The sequence below is a fragment of the Pantherophis guttatus genome, chromosome 1 (assembly GCF_059756535.1).
Source record: "Pantherophis guttatus breed Tessera chromosome 1, ASM5975653v1, whole genome shotgun sequence".
Lineage (NCBI taxonomy): Eukaryota > Metazoa > Chordata > Lepidosauria > Squamata > Colubridae > Pantherophis > Pantherophis guttatus.
The window spans coordinates 342,666,632-342,685,941 of record NC_142063.1 but is presented as its reverse complement, the minus strand read 5'-3'; the positions used below and the strand labels follow the sequence as shown (position 1 = coordinate 342,685,941).

Sequence of the window (19,310 nt, the reverse complement as noted above, 5' to 3'; positions counted from 1 at the left end):
TTACAACCATTCACTTAGTGACTGCTGAAAGTTAGAACGGCGCTGAAAAAAGTGATTTTTCTATTTTTCACACTTATCATCATTATAGCAGTGGTGAAATCCAAATTTTTTTACTACCGGTTCTGTGGGCGTGGCTTGGTGGGCGTGGCGTGGCTTGGTGGGCGTGGCGTGGTAGGCGTGGCAGGGGAAGGATACTGCAAAAGCTCCATTCTTACCCCACTCCTGGGGGAGAAGGATATTGCAAAATCCCCATTCCCTCCCCACTCTGGGGCCAGCCGGAGGTGGCATTTGCCGGTTCTCCAGGCTACTCAAAATTTCCGCTATCGGTTCTCCAGAACCTGCTGGATTTCACCCCTGCATTGCAGCATCCCCATGGACACGTGATCAAAATTCAGAGACCTGGCAGCTGGTTCATAATTGTGACGGGTTGCAATTTCCCGGGATCGTGTGTAATCACCTTCTGCAACCTTCTGACAAGCAAAGTCAAGATCATACCTGGAAGGAATACGGCAACCAATTTTGGTCACCGTACTACAAAAAAAGATGTTGAGACTTTGGAAAAAGTTCAGAGAAGAGCAACTAAGAGGATCAAAGGCCTGGAGACTAAAACATATAAACAACAATTGCTGGAATTGGGTATGTCTGGTTTAATGAAAAGAAGGATTAGGGGAGACATGATAGCAGTCTTCCAATATTTGAAGGGCTGCCACAAAGAAGATTTGAGGGTCAAGCTATTCTCCAAAAAGCACCTGAGGGCAGGACAAGAAACAATGGATGGAAATCAATCAAGGAGAGAAGCAACCTGGAACTAAGGAGAAACTTTCTGACAGTGAGGACAATTAACCAGTGGAACAGCTCGCCACCAGAAGTTGTGAATGCTCCAATACTGGAGGTTTTTAAGAAGAGACTGGACAGTTACTTGTCGGAGATGATATAGGTTCTTCTGCTTGAGCAGGGAGCTGGACTAGAAGACCTCCAAGGTCCCTTCCAACTGTATTCTATTCTAAATATTCTAAAATCGATGGGGAAACCAGATTCACTTAACAACCACGTTGCTAATTTAACAACTGCAACGATTCACTTGACAACCGTGGCCAGAAAGGTCGTAAAACGGAGCAAAACTCACTGAAGCGCCGTCTCACTTAGGCAACAGAAATTTTGGGTTCAATTGTGGTCGTAAAATCAAGGACTACCTGTAACGTAGACTTTTTTTTCACGGAAAAGGGGAGGAAAAAAAGAGATGATTTTTTTTAAAGAAACGCCAGAACGGGAAAACGAGTGGTTTTAAATAAAACCTAGAGGGTATGGTCTGTCTCTGCCTCTCCCTCCCTCCACCCTCCCTGTCTGGAGTGATCTCCAAGTTTAAAAACGGTCCATCTCCATCTAATCGCCCCGGGGCTCCGCCGCCAGATAAATCTCGTCGATCTGTCCGCGGGCTGCGAGTTCCAAGGGTGCTGATGGGTGCCGAAAATGAATTTGGGGCTGACAAATGAACTAAACCCACAGAGAACTCCTCTTGAACCTGCGTTGTTTGTTATTCTGGAATAAGGATCGGGCCCGGGCTAATCCTGCACTTCAAAGAGGGCCTGTCCACGTTTTGTATATCACACGTCAGAGACGAGCGGCGTGCTATGATAAGCAAAGCTGGCGTAGGAAGAGTGTGATGCCCTGGGAAACTGAGGGACATGGAACGAAACCTCTTTGATCTCGCTCAAGTATTTTCCATCGGCCAGATTTTTTTCCTCTGTCATCTCCTTCCCATCTCTCTCTCTCTCTCTCTCTCTCTCTCTCTCTCTCTCTCTCTCTCTCCCTCTCCCTCTCTCTTTCTCTCTCTCTTTCTCTCTCTCTTTATAAAAGAGACTCTTTTGAGACTTGGCATCCATAAATGAATATTTTTGGGGCTGCCTTCAGCTGAGAAGCAGTGCAGAGAAGAGCAACAAAGATGATTAGGGGGCTGGAGGCTAAAATGTCAATGCGTTAAGCAACAGCCTTCATACTTTTGTATATATCTACTTAGTAGGGCTTTCACCCCCCCCCCAAGCGGTGTTCTATTTTATACAAAGTCAGCTTATTGCCCCCACAAACCGGGTCCTCATTTTACCTACCTCGGAAGGATGGAAGGCTGAGTCAACCTTGAGCCTGGTGAGATTTGAACTCACAGTAATTTCAGGCAGCAGGCAGCTAAGTGCTACTTTAACAGCAGCAGTTTAGTCCGCTGCGCCACCAAGGCTCTTCTTTTTCTTTGAAGATGTTTCACTTCTCATCCGAGAAGCTTCTTCAGCTCTGAGAGAAGAAGAGCTGAAGAAGCTTCTGGGATGAGAAGCGAAACGTCTCCAAAGAAAAACCCAAAAGTCCAGGTGCCTCTGAAAAAGCACCTTTGGGACAAGCAAGACCTGGATGATTGAGACTCTAGAAAGAATGAAGAGAAGAGCAACAAAGAGGATGAGGGGACTAGAGGATAAAACGTCCAAAGAACGGTTGCAGGAACTGGGTATGTCTAGTTTCATGAAAAGAAGGACTAGAGGAGACGTGATAGCAGTCTTCCGATATCTCAGGGGCTGCCCCAAAGAAGAGGGAGTCAAGCTATTCTCCAAAGCACCTGACGGCAGGACAAGAAGCGATGGGTGGAAATTAATCAAGGATGGAAATTAATCAAGGAGAGAAGCAACCTGGAATTAAGGGGAAATTTCCTGACTGTGAGAATAATTAATCAGTGGAACAACTTGCCACCAGAAGTTTCGGGTGCTCTACCACTGGTGGTTTTTAATAAGAGATTGGACAGTTACTTGTCTGAGATGATATAAGTCAATGATGGCTTACCTTTTCTGGACCGAGTGCCTAAAGCGCACCCGAACCCCCAAAATGCAATGTCCGCATGGCCCCTATGCATGCACCCCAGCCCACATGCATGCATGTGTGCCCCCTGCACGTGCCCCCCACATGCGCATGTGCCCCCCTGGATGTGCCCCGTTCCCCCGCGCATGCATGGCAGAGACCCGAAGACCAGCTGGCTGGTGGGAAGCCTGAGCGTGTGCATGGTGGAGCTGAACTGGAGCAACGGCTTATGTGCCATCTGAGAGGGAGCTGCGTGCCACCTCTGGCACATGTGCCATAGGTTCGCCATCACGGATATAGGTTCTCCTGCTTGAGCAGGGAGCTGGACTAGAAGACCCCCAAGCTCCCTTCCAGCTGTATTCTGATTCTAAATATTCTAAAGTCGATGGGGAAATCAGATTCACTTAACAACCGTGTTGCTAATTTAACAACTGCAACAATTTTATTTATTTATTTTAATTTAATTTGTATACCGCCCTTCTCCCAAAAGGGACTCAGGGCGGTGAACAGCCAAAATTAAAATACATACAATACAAAAGTTAGGATAATTAAAAGAGATTAAATCAATCGGCCTCCCAATTTAAAACCCCAAGTCTATAAAATTTAAAAATCCCATTAAAAACCATTCAGGCCTGGCCGGCTTGCTGGAATAAATAAGTCTTCAGGGCCTTATGGAAGGTCCGGAGGTCCGAGATCAGTCGTATTCCAGGAGGTAGCTCATTCCACAGGGTGGGTGCTCCCACAGAGAAGGCCCTCCCCCTGGGGGCCGCCAGCCGACATTGCTTGACCGACGGCACCCTGAGCTGGCCCTCTCTGTGAGAGCGTATTGGCCGGTGGGCGGTTATCGGTAGCAGCAGGCGGTCTCGTAAGTACCCTGGCCCTAAGCCATGGAGCGCTTTAAAGATGAGAACCAGTACCTTAAAGCGCACCCGGAAGACCACCGGGAGCCAGTGCAGCTCGCGCAGGAGAGGTGTTACATGGGAGCGCCACATCGCTCCCATAATCACCCGCGCGGCCGCATTCTGGACCAGTTGGAGCCTCCGGGTGCTCCTCAAGGGGAGCCCCATGTAGAGAGCGTTGCAATAGTCCAGGCGAGATGTGACGAGGGCATGGGTGACTGTGCATAAGGAGTCCCGACTCAGAAAGGGGTGCAACTGGCGAATCAGGTGAACCTGATAAAAAGCCCCCCTGGCCACGACCGTCATATGCTCTTCTAAAGACAGCCGTGTGTCCAGGAGGACGCCCAAGTTATGCGCCCTCTCCGTGGGGGCCAATGTCTCGCCCCCAATAGCCAGCGATGGCACCAGCTGGCTATATCGGGATGCCGGCATCCACAGCCACTCGGTCTTGGAAGGTCTTGTTCCTCCCCATCCAGACCCGCACGGCCTCCAGACTCTGGGACATCACTTCGAGGGCATCATTGGTCTGGGGTGGAGATGTACAGCTGAGTGTCATCAGTGGCTCCCACAGTTGTTAAGAAAAGACTGGGCAACCATTTGTCTGAACTGATATAGAGTCTCCTGCTTCAGCACGGGGTTAGACTAGAAAACCTCCAAGGTCCCTTCCTGCTTTGTTATTCTGTTCTTCTGAATCCGTGCCCGCTGACAGGGAGTCGAGAACTGTGGGGCGACTCCTGGGAGACAAATAAATCAATAAATCCACCCCCCCTCCCACCGCATGAAACATGATTGCAACCCCAGCTGTAAAACATGGAAATCTTCAGAAGTTTCTCTTCTCACAGTTCATTTAAAAGCCATTTGAAGGATCCAGCGTGCCTGAGACAAACCGAACGACACAGAAAGCACTTCATTATGGAGGGATAAGTCATTCGCACTTCATTGCCGAGCTATTTTAACCCGGCTTTTTCTTTCTACGTCTTTTTTTTTTTTTCCCCTTTCTTCCTTTTTCCTTGATTTCGCTTTGTTCTTGGCCACCGGCAGAGTTAGTCAAGGGCTGCCAAGACAGGCTGTTTGGGTAGAGAGACGGTGGGGCACATCCCCTGGCGGGGAGGGGAGAGGATGAGTAAGGCTGGGTCTCTGAAGACAGGCCAAGAAGGAAGCTGGTTTGAGTGACCACGGCTTGGTTTTCTCCGATTTCATCCATTTCCAAAGCCCCCGAAGGCCAGACAAGGAACAATGGATGGAAACTGAATCAAGGAGAGATTCAACCTGGAAATAAGGAGAAATTTTCCAACAGTGAGAACTATCAAGAGCCTTGATAGTACAGTGGTCTAAGCACCCTGTTATTAACACAGCTGCCTGCAATTACTGCAGGTTCGAATCTCTCCAAGGCTCAAGGTTGACTCAGCCTTCCATCCTTTCTAAGGTAGGTGAAATGAGGACCCAGTTTGTGGGGGCAATAAGCTGACTTTGTATAAATATACAAAAGGATGAAGGCTATTGCTTAACGCATTGTAAGCCGCCCTGAGTCTCCGGAGAAGGGCGGCATATATATCAAATTAAAAAAAAAAACAAAACAATCAACCCATGGAACAGAAATTGCCTTCAGAAGTTTGTTTGTTTATTTATTTATTTATTTATTTATTTATTTATTTATTTATTTATTATATTTCTATACCGCCTTTCTCCCTTAGGACTCAAGGCAGTGTACAGTATCATAAAATTGCTAATTAAAATTAAAATTAAAATGATCACTGGAGGCTTTCAAGAAGAGACTGGACTGCCATCTGATGGTATAGGGCAGAGATGTCAAACTCGATTTCATGGAGAGCCATATTTATTTATTTATTGGTTCGATTTATATGCCGCCCTTCTCCGGAAACTCAGGGCGGCTTACAATGCGTTAAGCAATAGCCTTCATACTTTTGTATATACCTGCTTAGTAGGGCTTTCGGGCCCCCCCCTAAGCGTTGTTCTTTTTTATACAAAGTCAGCTTATTGCCCCCACAATCCGGGTCCTCATTTTACCTACCTCGGAAGGATGGAAGGCTGAGTCAACCTTGAGCCTGGTGAGATTTGAACTTGCAGTAATTGCAGGCAGCTGGTGTCACTTAACGCCACTTTAATCTGCTGCGCCACCAAGGCTCTTGGTGTTGTGTTTGACACAACATTGGGTCAAACTATTGGGTTTGACACAATATTGTGTCAAACTATTGGGGTTGTGTTTGACCTCGGAGGGCCAGGGTGGGCGTGGATTGGGTGGGCGTGGACAGCATGACATCACTCGTGTTGGGGCAGGGGTGGGTTCTACTTACCTTTACTACTGGTTCACATCGTGCCCGCGTGCGCTCTTCTGTGCATGCACAGATCACTTCGGGTCAGTGGGAGGAGCCTCCCATCGGTTTTACTACCGGTTCTATACAAACGATGGAAGGAGTTCTGGAGGAGATGATGCTAGAAATTAGCCAAATAAAATATGCTGGAAGTCAGCCAATAATGTTGGGAGATTGGGAGGAGATAATATTGGGAATAATCTCAAAAGAGTTGCTAATTTGGAGAAGAATAATCAATATGTTCTTGTGATAAAACTGTGTAATATGTGGGATATTAAATTGGAAAGTTCAAGATATTTTGATTTGATAAGAAGGATCAAATAATTAAGATGTCGATAAAATTGTGTTTTATAAATTTTAACAAAATGGACTTGTATTGAACTTGAACTTGATAATCTTGGTGATGAAATTGTAAGGTATATAATTAGAATAAGAGACTAGAATATTGTTAATAACTATTTGGATATTGATGAGATATAGATACAGAGATAATGAGTTAAAATTAAATTTGAAGTTAAAACTGTATTGATATATCAGATTTGTTTAGATGAAAGTGTTAGAATTTTATGTTTAAATTTGTTTTTTTGTTTTTTTTCCCTCTGTTTTAAATTTTTAAAAGATGTCATGGAAAAGTGGAATAGAGCGTGTTAAAAGAATGTAAGCATGTTAACCATCTATGACCGGATTGAAACTCTGTTCTTGAAAGTTATATTTTATGTTTATGTTTGGGAAAAAATAAAAAAATATTTACCAAAAAAAAAAAAAAAAAAAAGAACAGGTCTGAACCGGGGGCAACACACCACTATTTTGGGGGCGCCTGTGGTGGCCCAAGCACTCTGCCAGCAAAAACGGGCTCCCAAGCTCTGTTTTCGGCTGCGACAGCCTCCTGCAACCACACACAGCCCTCCCGAGCTCCGTTTTCGCTGGCAGAGGCACCTCAGGCCAGTCCATCGCTGTTTCCAGGGCGGCTCCGTGGGGCCAGATCTAAGCACCCAGTGGGCCGGATCCGGCCTCTGTGCCTTGAGTTTGACTCCCCTGGTGTAGTAGGGTCTCCTGTTTGGACAAGGAGGGGGGGTTGGACTAGATGACCTACAAGGTCCCTTCCAACTCTGTTAATCTGTAAAATCCGGCTCTGCAGAGAAGAGCCACAATGATGATCAGGGATCTGCAACGGTCGTAAATGTGAAAAATGGTCGTACGTCATAAGAACCGTGGTTGTGCAGCGGTTAGAATGCAGCATTGCAGGCTAACTCTGCCCACAGCCTGGAATTTGATACTCATGGCTCCAAGTTGACTCAGCCTTCCATCCTTTTGAGGTGGGTAAAATGAGGACCCAGATTGTTGGGGGCAAGAGGCTGACTCTGTAAACCGCTTAGAGAGGGCTGTAAAAGCACTATGAAGAGGTATATAAGTCTAAGTGCTATTGCTTGGGAAGGGAAGGGAAGGGAAGGAGGGAGGGAGGAAGGGAGGGAGGGAGGGAGGGAGGAAGGAAGGAAGGAAGGAAGGAAGGAAGGAAGGAAGGAGGAAGGAAGGAAGGAAGGAAGGAAGGAAAGAAGAAGGGAAGGAGGGAGGGAGGGAGGAAGGAAGGAGGAAGGAAGGAAAGAGGGAGGGAGGATTTCTTCCTCTCTCCCTTCCCCTCCATCTCTCTCTTCCCCTTCCCCTCTTCCTTCCTCTTCCCTTCTTCTCTCCCCCTCTCCCTCCCTCCCCCTTCCTTTCTCTTCCCCTTTTTCTCTGCCCCTTCCCCCTCTTCCTTCCTCTCCCCTTCCTCTCTCCCTCCCTCTTCCTCTTCTTCTCTCCCCCTTCCCCTTCCTTTCTCCCTTCCCCTTTCCCCTTCCCCTTCCCCTTTTTCTCTCCCCCTCTTCCTTCTTCTTCCCCTTCCCCCTTTTCTCTCCCTCTTCTCCTTCCCCCCTCTCTCTCCCTCTTCTCCTTCCCCCTCTCTCTCCCTCCCTCTTCCTCTTCTTCTCTCCCCCTTCCCCTTCCCCTCTTCCCTTTCCCCTTTTTCTCTCCCTCCCTCTTCCTCTTCTTCTCTCCCCCTTCCCCTTCCCCTCTTCCTTTTTCTTCCTTCCCCCTTCCCCCTTTCTTCCCCTCTTTCCCTCCCTCCAAGTTTCGGGATGCAACTCCCAGCCATGCCAAGAAGCCAAAGATACGTCTTTACTAATAAAATGAAAATGCTGACTCCCCCCCATCCTGTTGCTTGGGGTGCCTAAAAATGCATCAGCCTATCAGGATGCTGAAATGGCCATGGAGAGACTGCAGCTGAAAACTGGGGGGGGGTGGAGGGGTGGGGCAGGGAGATGGGGAGCCCTCCACGATGCCTTTTTCCCCCCCTGGAAAAGGAGGTGAAAATTGGCAGGTGCCTCTGGCCGGTCGATCGATTCTGATTTGTGGCACCCAATGTTATTCAGAGCTGTTACGGACGCAGCTGGCAGCTTAAATGGCACCTCAGAGGAGATGCAAGTTTCTCATTTGTTCTCCAGCAAAGAATTTCAGTTGTATATATTACGGGTCGGACTTCGGCTCGCACTATTTATTTTACAGCCCTCTTCTACAGGACATTATTAACTCCAACTTGTCTCTTCTGTATGAAGTCCATATGCCGAAGCTTAATTTTAAATGCCATTAAAAAGCACTTAACATTTAGAATATTTCAAATCTTGGCTCCTTTAGTAGCTTAGATGTCGGAGGGTTTGGATAGGGCCGGGTGGGTAAAAGAGAGAGGAAGCTGTTGTAACGGGGCTCTCATAAATATCCTTGTGCAATCGTCCAGCGCTCTGTTTATAATTGTTCTGAACACACTTTGTGTCTGGCCTGTCCGTGCGCGCCTGATTTTAGAAGAGTTTCCTAAAGCTTAGTTTAAAAAAAAAATAACAAAAACGGCAAAGGCGAAGAAATCTTGACCTTAAAAATTAAGTACTGTATTGTCTTTTCTCCACTTTTTTTTCTATTCTGCCTCTTTTCGGGAGGGAGGGGGGGAGATTTACAGATTTAACAGAGTTGGAAGGGACCTTGTAGGTCATCTAGTCCAACCCCCCACCAAAGCAGGAGACCCTACACCACTTATGACAGATGGCAGTCCAGTCTCTTCTTGAAAGCTTCCAGCGATGAAGCTCCTGCAACTTCCGAAGGCAACTTCTGTTCCATGGATTGATGGTTCTCACTGTCAGAAAACTTCTCCTTATTTTCAGGTTGAATCTCTCCTTGATCTGTTTCCATCCATTATTTCTTGTCTGGCCTTCAGGTGCCTTGGAGAATAGCTTGACCTCCCTCCTCTCTTTGGCAGCCCCTCAAATATTGGAAGATGCTATCATGTCTCCCCTGGTCCTTCTCTTCACTAGACTGTTCATCGTAAGTTTTAGCCTCCAGTCCAGAGGTGGTATTCATCAGGTTCTAACCAGTTCTGGAGAACCGGTAGCAGAATTTTTTTAAAAAATTGTTTTTATTCAACGTTTACAACTTCTAAATCTTAGTTACACTTTTACAGCTTTCCAATACCAGCATTTTTAGTAATATCCAATTTATAATTCAGCCAACTATATACATACAATATATAGTTTGTTACATACTTATTCATATAATCAATACATTTTATATACGTACCTATTACACATTAAATATAACATTTCATTATAATATCTTCTCTTTTGTTATACACTATCCATTAATTTTATATTCCTTTTCCAGCCAATCATACCATCTGTTCCATGTTTCCTCTCTCGGTAGCAGAAATTTTGAGTAGTTCGGAGAACCGGTAGTAAAAATTCCGACTGGCCCCGCCCCCATCTATTCTCTGCCTCCCAAGTCCCAGCTGATCAGGAAGAAATGGGGATTTTGCAGTAACCTTCCCCTGCCACGCCCACCAAGCCACAAGCCACGCCCACAGAACCAGTAGTAAAAAGTTTTGAAACCCACCTCTGCTCCAGTCCCCTAATCATCCTGGTTGCACTCTTTCTAGAGTCTCAACATCTTTTTTACAGTGTGATGACCGAAACTCGATGCAGTACTCTAGGTGTGGTCTTTTTAAGGCTTTATAGAGTGGCATTAGTACCTCCCTTGATCTTGAAGTGCAAAGATCTCAAACCGCATGGAAAAATTAAAATATGGAAATGTATTTTTGCAGTTGCGTGTCTAATGGTCTAATAATCGGTCAATCCTAAAGAAAATCCACCCTGGCTGTTCTTTGGAAGGACAGATTCTGAAGCTGAAATTCAGATACTTTGGCCACCTAATGAAAGAGAGGACTCAATGGAGAAGAGCCTGATGTTGGGAAAGACGGAAGGCAGAAGGAGAAAGGGACAGCAGAGGATGAGATGGTTAGATGGTGTCATCAACACAACAAACATGAATTTGGACAAACTGAGACAGGAGGGCCTGGCATACTATGATCCATGGGGTTGTGAAGAGTCGGACATGACTTACCGACTGAACAACAAAATCTAATGGGTCTCTCCCACAACTTCTGAAGGCAACTTCTCTTCCATCGGTTGATGATTCTCACTGTCAAGAAACTTTCTCCTTATTTCCTCTCCTTGATTCAGTGTCCATCCATTATTCCTTGTCTGGCCTTCAAGTGCTTTGGAGTCGGACGTGACTTACTGACTGAACAACAAAATCTAATTGGTCTCGAGGCTATGAATAGAAATCAAAGGAAAACCCTTTTTTATGGTTCTCCCTGTGGGAAGAAATGAATCACATAGGAAAGTCTTGGAAACGTACCGATAATCCTCATTTAGTGACAACAATTGGGACTGCCATCTCTGTGGTTAGGCGAAGTGTTTGCTGAGTGAGGAATTCCGTCATTTTGCGATTGTGGCTTTCTTTGTTCCAGTTCCTACGTCCTTTGGAATGATCACCCCAACACTGGGATAAGAACAAGAAGAGAATTAATGTTTGTATTCATCCGAGAGAAAGGGATTGCAAGAGAGTAAGCAGGCACATAACGGGGAATATCGAAAGAACTGCTTTGGTGCCAGCAGCCCCGAGCACACAGCCCAGAGGTGGGCTTCACATAATTTAATAACCAGTTTGCCCCAAAAATGTAAGCGTGCTTACCACGTGTCCTATTTAACACAGCAAAATAGGACAGCATAATGCCGACTACCAGTTTGCTTGAAGTGGTACGAACCAGCTGAATCCTACCCGACACAGCCTGATGTATTTATTTGTTTGTTTGTTTATATATTTTTGATTTGATTTAATTTGATTTGATTTGAAATATATATATATGTGTGTGTGTGTGTGTGTGTGTGTGTATTTCTCTCTAGCCAGGTTCCACCTACGTAAACCAAGATATTATGCAGCCCTAGTTCAGTGAAATCACAATTCACTAGTTCACTAGAACTAGGGCTGCATAATATCTTGGTTTACATAGGTGGAACTTGGCTAGAGAGAAATACACATAAAACCTACGAAAAAGAAAGAAAAACATATATATATGTTTCTAGAAGCACGAAGCCGAAAACACCAGCCTGAAGATGACGAATGAGACTTCGTTGAAACGTCGCCAAGACACTTCCAATTTTACGTGGGAGAAAACCCGAATAACCAAAGACCTACATACAAATACCCATGAAAACCTCAGAATATATATATATTTATATATATATATAATATTTATATACAGATAGATAGGGTCTGGTAGCTCAGCAGACTAAAAGCATTGTGATTAACACCAGCTGTCTGCAATTACTGTAAGTTCGAATCTCATCAGGCTCAAGGTTGACTCAGCCTTCCATCCTTTCTAAGGTAGGTTAAATGAGGACCCAGTTTGTGGGGGCAATAAACTGACTTTGTATAAATATACAAAAGTATGAAGGCTATTGCTTAATGCATTGTAAGCCGCCCTGAGTCTCCGGAGAAGGGCGGCATATAAATCAAATTAAAAAAAAAAAGATAGATATAGATATAGATATAGATATAGATATAAGATTTATATGGCCACCCATCTAAAGCAACTCTGGGCAGCTTACAACAACTCACAAACCAATACATAAGCAATATTAACAATTAAAGAAACCCTGCGCTGTAATTGTCTCCCACAGTGGGCTCAGCTACCCTCCTTCCGGTTTTTTACCCATGCAATCCCAGATTCTCAGTAAAAAGCCAGGTCTTAATGGCCTTCTAAAAAGGTAGAAAGGTAAGGGCTCGTCAAATCACTGGCGGGAGCGTGTTGCACAAGGTAGGGACAGCCATGTAAAAGGCATGTTTCTGAGAGCTCACTAGGTGGCAAGATTTCAGAGAGGGGATCTGGAACATGCCTAGCACATCATATCTAGTGAGACAGATATATATATTTTAGGGAAAGATGTCCCTAAGTATCCTGATTCCCCTGCTTTGTAGGGCTTTAAAGGTGATATCCAGTACTTTGAATTGCGCCTGAAAGAAACCTGGAAGCAGCTCATACAACAAAGGTATAACATGGCACCCAATATCATGCATTCTGCTATGTTCTGGACCAGTTGTAACTTCCAAGTGGTCTTCAAGGGCGGTCCCATATAAAGTTCATTGCAGTAATCCACAATCCAATGTGGTCCTGCTTACTCTCTTAAAAATCCCTTCCTCTCCAATCTCTCTATTCTGCAAGGGGAAATATAAAAGAAATTATTACACATTGGCATCCTTCAGTCTCAAAAGACTATGGTATCATGCTCTGGAAAAAGGTCCTAAAACAGCATCTAGAGTGACTAAAAAAGCCAATTCGAGAGTGGCAATCCCTTCCGCCAGGGGATACATTCTGTCCCCTGCCCAGCCTCCATATTTCGCTGGTTCCGGGACTGCCTCTTTGCCTCAGCCTGCCGAACAAGTGTCTCTTCGAATTGGAGAAGGCCATGCTGCGTTTTTAGCCTCCAAGCTGAACGATCGGAGGTCAAGGTTTCCCAGTTGTTAATGTCCATTCCCAGGGCCTTTACGTCCCTCTTGCAGATATCCTTATATTGCAGCGGTGGTCTCCCTCTGTTGTGGCTCCGTCCTCCGAGCCTATCTTATCGGAGGAAGAAGGCTCCGAACATGAAGGAGAGGAGACGGCCAGGCCTCCCTCTCCAGGACCCTCCTCTCTGGCAATGCCTCAGATGTCTCCCGAAGGAGAAGAGATTGGCCAGGAGACAGGTGTTTCTGAGCCGTCGGATAGTGACGAAGAAACATTGTGGTTGGACCCACGCCAACATCGGAGAGACAAGCGTGAGCAGCAGAAAAGGAGGCGTGCCAGAAATTAAGCTGAGTCACTGGACCACACCCCACAGGCTATAAAAGGGAGTGTGGTGGCCATTCGGATTCTGTGACGGACAAAGCTAATCTCTGGCGAGGCACTTGCACCTTCAAGTACACCTATTTGCCGTGGATTTAATTACAAACTGGACTATTCAAACTGTGTGTATTTTTGTCTGTGTTATCGGAGTAAAAGCTCTTGGCAGGCAGCCACGGAGTTGCTGCCAAGTTCCTTATCACTGACGTTGTGTGTTTGAAGAGTTTATTTAACCCTCGGCTGGCTGGTTGGGTGTGTGCATGGTACGGGGACAGAACACCCTCTGAGGCGCTTTCCCTGCACTAATTCTCCATACAGGAGATCTTTCGGAATCCGACCGTCGGCCATTCTCACGACATGCCCAAGCCAGCGTAGACGTCGCTGTTTCAATAGTGTATACATGCTAGAAATTCCAGCACGTTCCAAGACTGGGCTATTTAGAACTTTGTCCTGCCAGGTGATGCCAAGAATTCGTCGGATATGAAAGGTGTTCAACTTTCTCTCCTGCCGTGCGTAGAGGGTCCAAGACTCACTGCAGTACAAGAGTGTCCTCAAGACACAAGACTCGATAGACCTGGATCTTTGTATGTTCCGTCAGCTTCTTATTAAGCCATGTTCTCTTTGTAAGTCTGGAAAATAACCGCTTTACCAATACGTTTATCCAGCTCAGTATCTAAAGAGAGAATGTCAGAGATAGTTGAGTTGAGGTACACAAAGTCATGGATGGGCTCCAGTCCTTGTGCAGAGATTGTAATACAGGGAGGTGAATCCACGTCCTGATCTAGGACTTGTGTTTTTTTCAGGCTGATTGTTAGTCCAAAAGAAATTATATATTATATAAATTATATTAGGCGGGGGGGGAATGCGGGGTGGAGAGAAAGGGTAAAACGGTGACCATAATTGTATGATCAAAGCCCTATTGCTCTTTAATGTGTGTCACATGGGCATAGCACTGAAAAAGGGGTGTGTGGCTTCAGTTGCAGGAGTTTTTTGACTTCCTGCCCCAATGGGCATCTTTACTTCCTAGTAGCTGAAATAAAAATTGATGATGCAAAAAATTCTGGGAATGATCATCGGTATCAAGTCACAAAAAGTTGGTCTATAACCCGGTTTGTTTTTCAACGTGTCTAATGTTGATTCTTCTTCTTCTTCTTCTTCTTCTTCTTCTTCTTCTTCTTCTTCTTCTTCTTCTTCTTCTTCTTCTTCTTCTTCTTCTTCTTTTTATCTGTTTCTTCTCCTTCATCTTTTTCTTCCTTTCCTTTCCTTTCCTTTTCCTTTTTCTTTTCTTCATCTGTTTCTTCTTCTACCTTTTCTTCATCTTTTTCTTCTTTTCTTCTTTTTCTTCTTTTCTTCTTTTTCTTCTTTTCTTCTTTTTCTTCTTTTCTTCTTCATCTATTTCTTCTTCTTCTTTTACTTCTTTTCTTCTTCACTTTTTTTCTTTTCTTTTACTTTTTCTTTTCTTCTTCATCTGTTTCTTCTCCTTCATCTTTTTCTTCTTTTCCTTTGCTTTTCTTTTACTTTTTCTTCTTTTCTTCATCTGTTTCTTCTTCTACCTTTTCTTCATCTTTTTCCTTTCCTTTTCTTTTTCTTCTTTTCTTCTTCATCTGTTTCTCCTTCATCATCTTTTTCTTCTTTTCTTCATCTATTTCTTCTTCATCATCATCTTTTTCTTCTTTTCATTTGCTTTTCTTTTACTTTTTCTTTTCTTCATCTGTTTCTTCTTCTACCTTCTTTTCTTCATCTTTTTCTTCTTTTCTTCTTCATCTATTTCTTCATCATCATCTTTTTCTTCTTTTCTTTTGCTTTTCTTTTACTTTTTCTTTTCTTCATCTGTTTCTTCTCTTCCTCCTCCTCTTTCTCCTTTCTCTTCCCTCCTCCCTATCCACATCCTCATCTCCTCCTCCTTCCTCTTCTCCTCTTCTCCCTCTCCTCCTTCATCCCCATCTCTTACTCCTCCTCTTTTCCCTTCTCCTTCTTCCTCCTCTTGCCTCTTCCGCCTTCCCCCTCCTTCTTCCCCATTTCCTCCCTCTTTCCTCCCTCCTCCTCCTCCCTCTCCTCTTCCATCCCCATCTCCTCCTCCACCTCCTGTCCCCCCCACTCCTCCTCTCCATCTCTGTTTCCCCCTCTTTCTTCTCCTTTCTTTCATCTTTTCCATAAGGAGGATGTTTCCAAGCTACAAAGTGAAGGTAACTGGGATGAATCCCAAGACGAAGTACATCTTGCTGATCGATATTGTCCCGGCAGACGATCATCGATACAAATTCTGCGACAACAAGTGGTACGTGATGAACGCACAGTGATTTATTGATTTGCTTCTTTATTTTTTTTAATCCCACCTTTATTACTTTTTTATGAATAACTCAAGACAGTGAACACACGCAATACTCCTCCCTCTTCCTATTCCTCCACAACAACAACCCTGTAAGGTAGGACTGAATTACTCTTGCACTGGAAACAAAAATACCCGACTAATGTCTGCATCTTGCACTTACGACTGTCAGCATCCTCATAGTCACCTGATGAAAATTCGGGCATTTGCCAACCAGCAGGAATTGATGGCCACTGTAGCCTCCAAAGGTCATGTGGTGTGGTCACCATTTGCAACCTTCCCAGCCGACTACAGGTAGTCCTCGACTTACGACCACAATTGAGACCAACATTTCTGTTGTGAAGTGAGACATTTCTTAAGTGAGCTTTGTCCCATTTTACGACCTTTCGTGCCACGGTTGTTAAGTGAATCCGGCTTCCCCATTGATTTCGCTTATCAAAAAGTTGCAAAAGGGGATCACATGGCCTTGGGACACAGCAGCGGTCATAAGTATGAACCAGTTGCCAAGCATCTGAGTTTTTCATCGTGGGGCTGCTACAGAGGTCGTAAGTGTGAAAAACGGTCACAAGTCACATTTCCCAGTATCGTCGTAACTTTGAACGTTCACTAAATGAACGGTTGTAAGTTGAGGACTGCCTGTACTGACCAGGGAAGCTGGATTCACTTAACGACCATGCCATTCACTTAACAACTGCAGTGATTCGCTTAACAATCGTGGCAGGAAAGGTTGCAAAATTGACACAACTCCCTTAAGCAACAGAAATTCTGGACCCAATTGTGTTTTGTAAAAGTTGTAAAGGCAAGTCCTCGACTTACGGCCACAACTGAACTCAACTGCTCAGCGAGACTTGTTGTTAAGTGAGCTTTGCCTCACTTTATGACCATTCCTGCCACAGTTGTTAAGTGAATCACTGCAGTTTTTAGTAACCCTGGTTGTTAAGTGAATCTGGTTTCCCCATTGACTTTGCTTGTCTGAAAGTTGCAAAGTGGATCACGGGATCCCGGAACACTGCAATTGTCGTAAGTATGAGTCAGTTGCCAAGTGTCTGGATTTTGACCATGTGACCGTGGGAATGCTGCAACAGCCTTAAAAATGGTCATAAGTCGGGTTTTTTTTCCCAGTGCCGTTGTAACTTTGAATGAATGGTTGTAAGTCGGGGACTATTTGGGGGGAAGTGTTGCTCCGTATGAAAGTTTTGTACGAAAAAAAAAAGGAAGCTGGACTTTTGTTGAGGTTAGCTAGCTAGCCGCCTTGCTGAATTGATAAAGAGAGGCTGGGAAATTTATGGAATATAGAATAACAGAGTTTGGAAGGGACCTTAGAGGTCTTCTAGTCCAACCCTGTGCTTTAATTTAATTTAAGTTCTTGTGTTTTTTTAAAAAGTTTTTTATTTTTTAGACAAACAAACATTTAATACATCAGTTGTCTCTTCTCTGTGACATCTCGGTGTTATCTTCCAAAGTTCTTTCTTTTTCTGTATAGGTGTCATTACTTCTATCTTGATCCTTATCCAGTCCACAATATCAATATCAATTATATCTCTTCTCCAACCAATAATGAAAATCATTCCATATTTTAAAATATTCTGAGTCTTCTCTATCTTTAATCATCAGAGTTAATCTATTCATTTCTGCACAATCTAAGATTTTTTTTAATTACTTCTTCTTCCAAAGGTATTTTCTCCGCTTTCCAATTTTGTGCATAAACAATCCTTGCAGCTGTTATTACATGTATTAATTTAAGTTCTTGTATCGTTTTGAATATAGGATGGTGGCAGGAAAAGCTGAACCTGCGATGCCCGGACGGTTATATGTTCACCCTGACTCTCCAGCTACTGGAACTCATTGGATGCGTCAACTTGTGTCTTTCCAGAAGCTAAAACTCACCAACAACCACTTAGATCCCTTCGGACACGTAAGAGAAATTTCCTAACGTTTCTTCTAGCCTCACTCTATAAACACTGCCATCTGATCACCAGTAGAGGAAGAGGAAGCTACCAAGGATGTCACCTACCTGGTAATAATGTCCCTGCAAAAATGATATCATTTCCGCCATGCAAATTTAGAGATTTACAGATTAACAGAGCTGGAAGGGGCCTTAAAGGTCATCTAGTCTGACCCCCTGCCCAGTAGGCCCTACACCATTTCTGACAGATGGCAGTCCAGTCTCTTCTTGAAAGCCTCCAGTGATGAAGCTCCCACAACTTCTGAAGGCAACTTCTGTTCCATCGCTTGATTGCTCTCACGGTCAGAAAATTCCTCTTTATTTCCAGGTTGAATCTCTCCTTGATCAGTTTCCATCTATTGTTCCTTATCTGGCCTTCGGGTGCTTTGGAAAATAGCTTGACCACCCCCCCTTTCTGGGGCAGCCCCTCAAATATTGGAACTCTGCTATCAATCAGCATAGAGCTGGAAGGGATCTTGGAGATCATCAAGTCCAATCCCCTGTTCAAACAGGAAACCCTACTCTACTTCAGACAAATGGTTGTCCAATCTCTTCTTAAAAACTTCCAGTGTTGGAGCATTCACAACTTCTGGTGGCAAGTTGTTCCACTGATTAATTGTTCTCACTGTCAGGAAATTCCTCCTTAGTTCTAAGTTGCTTCTCTGAGTTTCCACCCATTGCTTCTTCTCCTGCCCTCAGGTGCTTTGGAGAATAGCTTGACTCCCTCCCCCCTGAGATATTGGAAGACTGCTATCATGTCTCCCCTAGTCCTTCTTTTCATCAAACTAGACATACCCAATTCCTGCAACCCTTCTTCATATGTTTTAGCCTCCAGTCCCCTACTTTAACTAATCAAATTAATTCTGCCGATTAATTCTTTTGGAGATATTTATAAAACCCACTAAGGTTCCCCTTGATGAAGGCCCTTTGGGTACCAAATAGGAGAAGATAGAAGATGTTTTAAATGCTACACACTTTTCTTTTCTTTTTTTTTGGTCAAATCTCAAGCTGCAGCAAAAGAGTTAAAAGTAACCCTCACGCGAGGCTCAGAAAATCCTAGCTTCCCTTTCTCCCACAAAGAGGGGAGGGGACGAAACTTCATCTGGAAAATGTCATCAATAAAAACTGCATTTCGGAAGGCATAGGATGCAGTGGCTTCGGTGGGTAAGGTTATACATTGCAACCAGATTTCAAAAAAAAGGGGGGGAATGCATTAAAAAGATGATCCCAACCTCATGGACAGGCTCACCAATTTGACAAGAGATACAGCTTCTGTTTTCTTCTAATCTTCGTACCGGGCTCCATCAAGTGAGGAGGTCAGCTGAAGATGGCTGAAATGGAGAAAGGTTTCTTCCTTGATGCTTTTTTTTTTCCTCCAATGAGAATTTGAATCAAGGTTTTGGTTATCACCTTTAAAGCGCTCCATGGCTTAGGACCTGGTTATTTACGAGACCGCCTGCTACCACCAATAGCCTCCCACCGGCCAGTACGCTCCCATAGAGAGGGGCTCCTCCGGGTGCCGTCGGCCAAACAATGTTGGCTGTCGGCCCCTAGGGAGAGAGCCTTCTCTGTGGGGGCATCTACGATCTGGAACGAGCTCCCCCCGGAGATACGGAGGATCCCGGATCTGCGCACCTTCCGCCGCGCGCTTAAGACTTTTCTATTTCATCAAGCTGGCCTGGCCTAAATCTTCTCCCCTTTTTAAATGTAAATTTTAATTTGTTTTAAATTA

The 19,310-nt window shown here is 44.5% G+C and overlaps 1 protein-coding gene across 1 annotated transcript in view; it reads left to right on the top strand.

Annotated features, from left to right (window-relative positions):
* Positions 1-19,310, top strand: part of TBX4 (T-box transcription factor 4) — an 80,351-nt gene that overhangs the window by 38,395 nt on the left and 22,646 nt on the right. The window contains exons 4-5 of the mRNA XM_087890102.1: positions 15,463-15,582; positions 17,401-17,548. Coding sequence (XP_087746228.1) covers positions 15,463-15,582; positions 17,401-17,548 — 268 coding nt within the window. The remainder of the gene's footprint in view (positions 1-15,462; positions 15,583-17,400; positions 17,549-19,310) is intronic.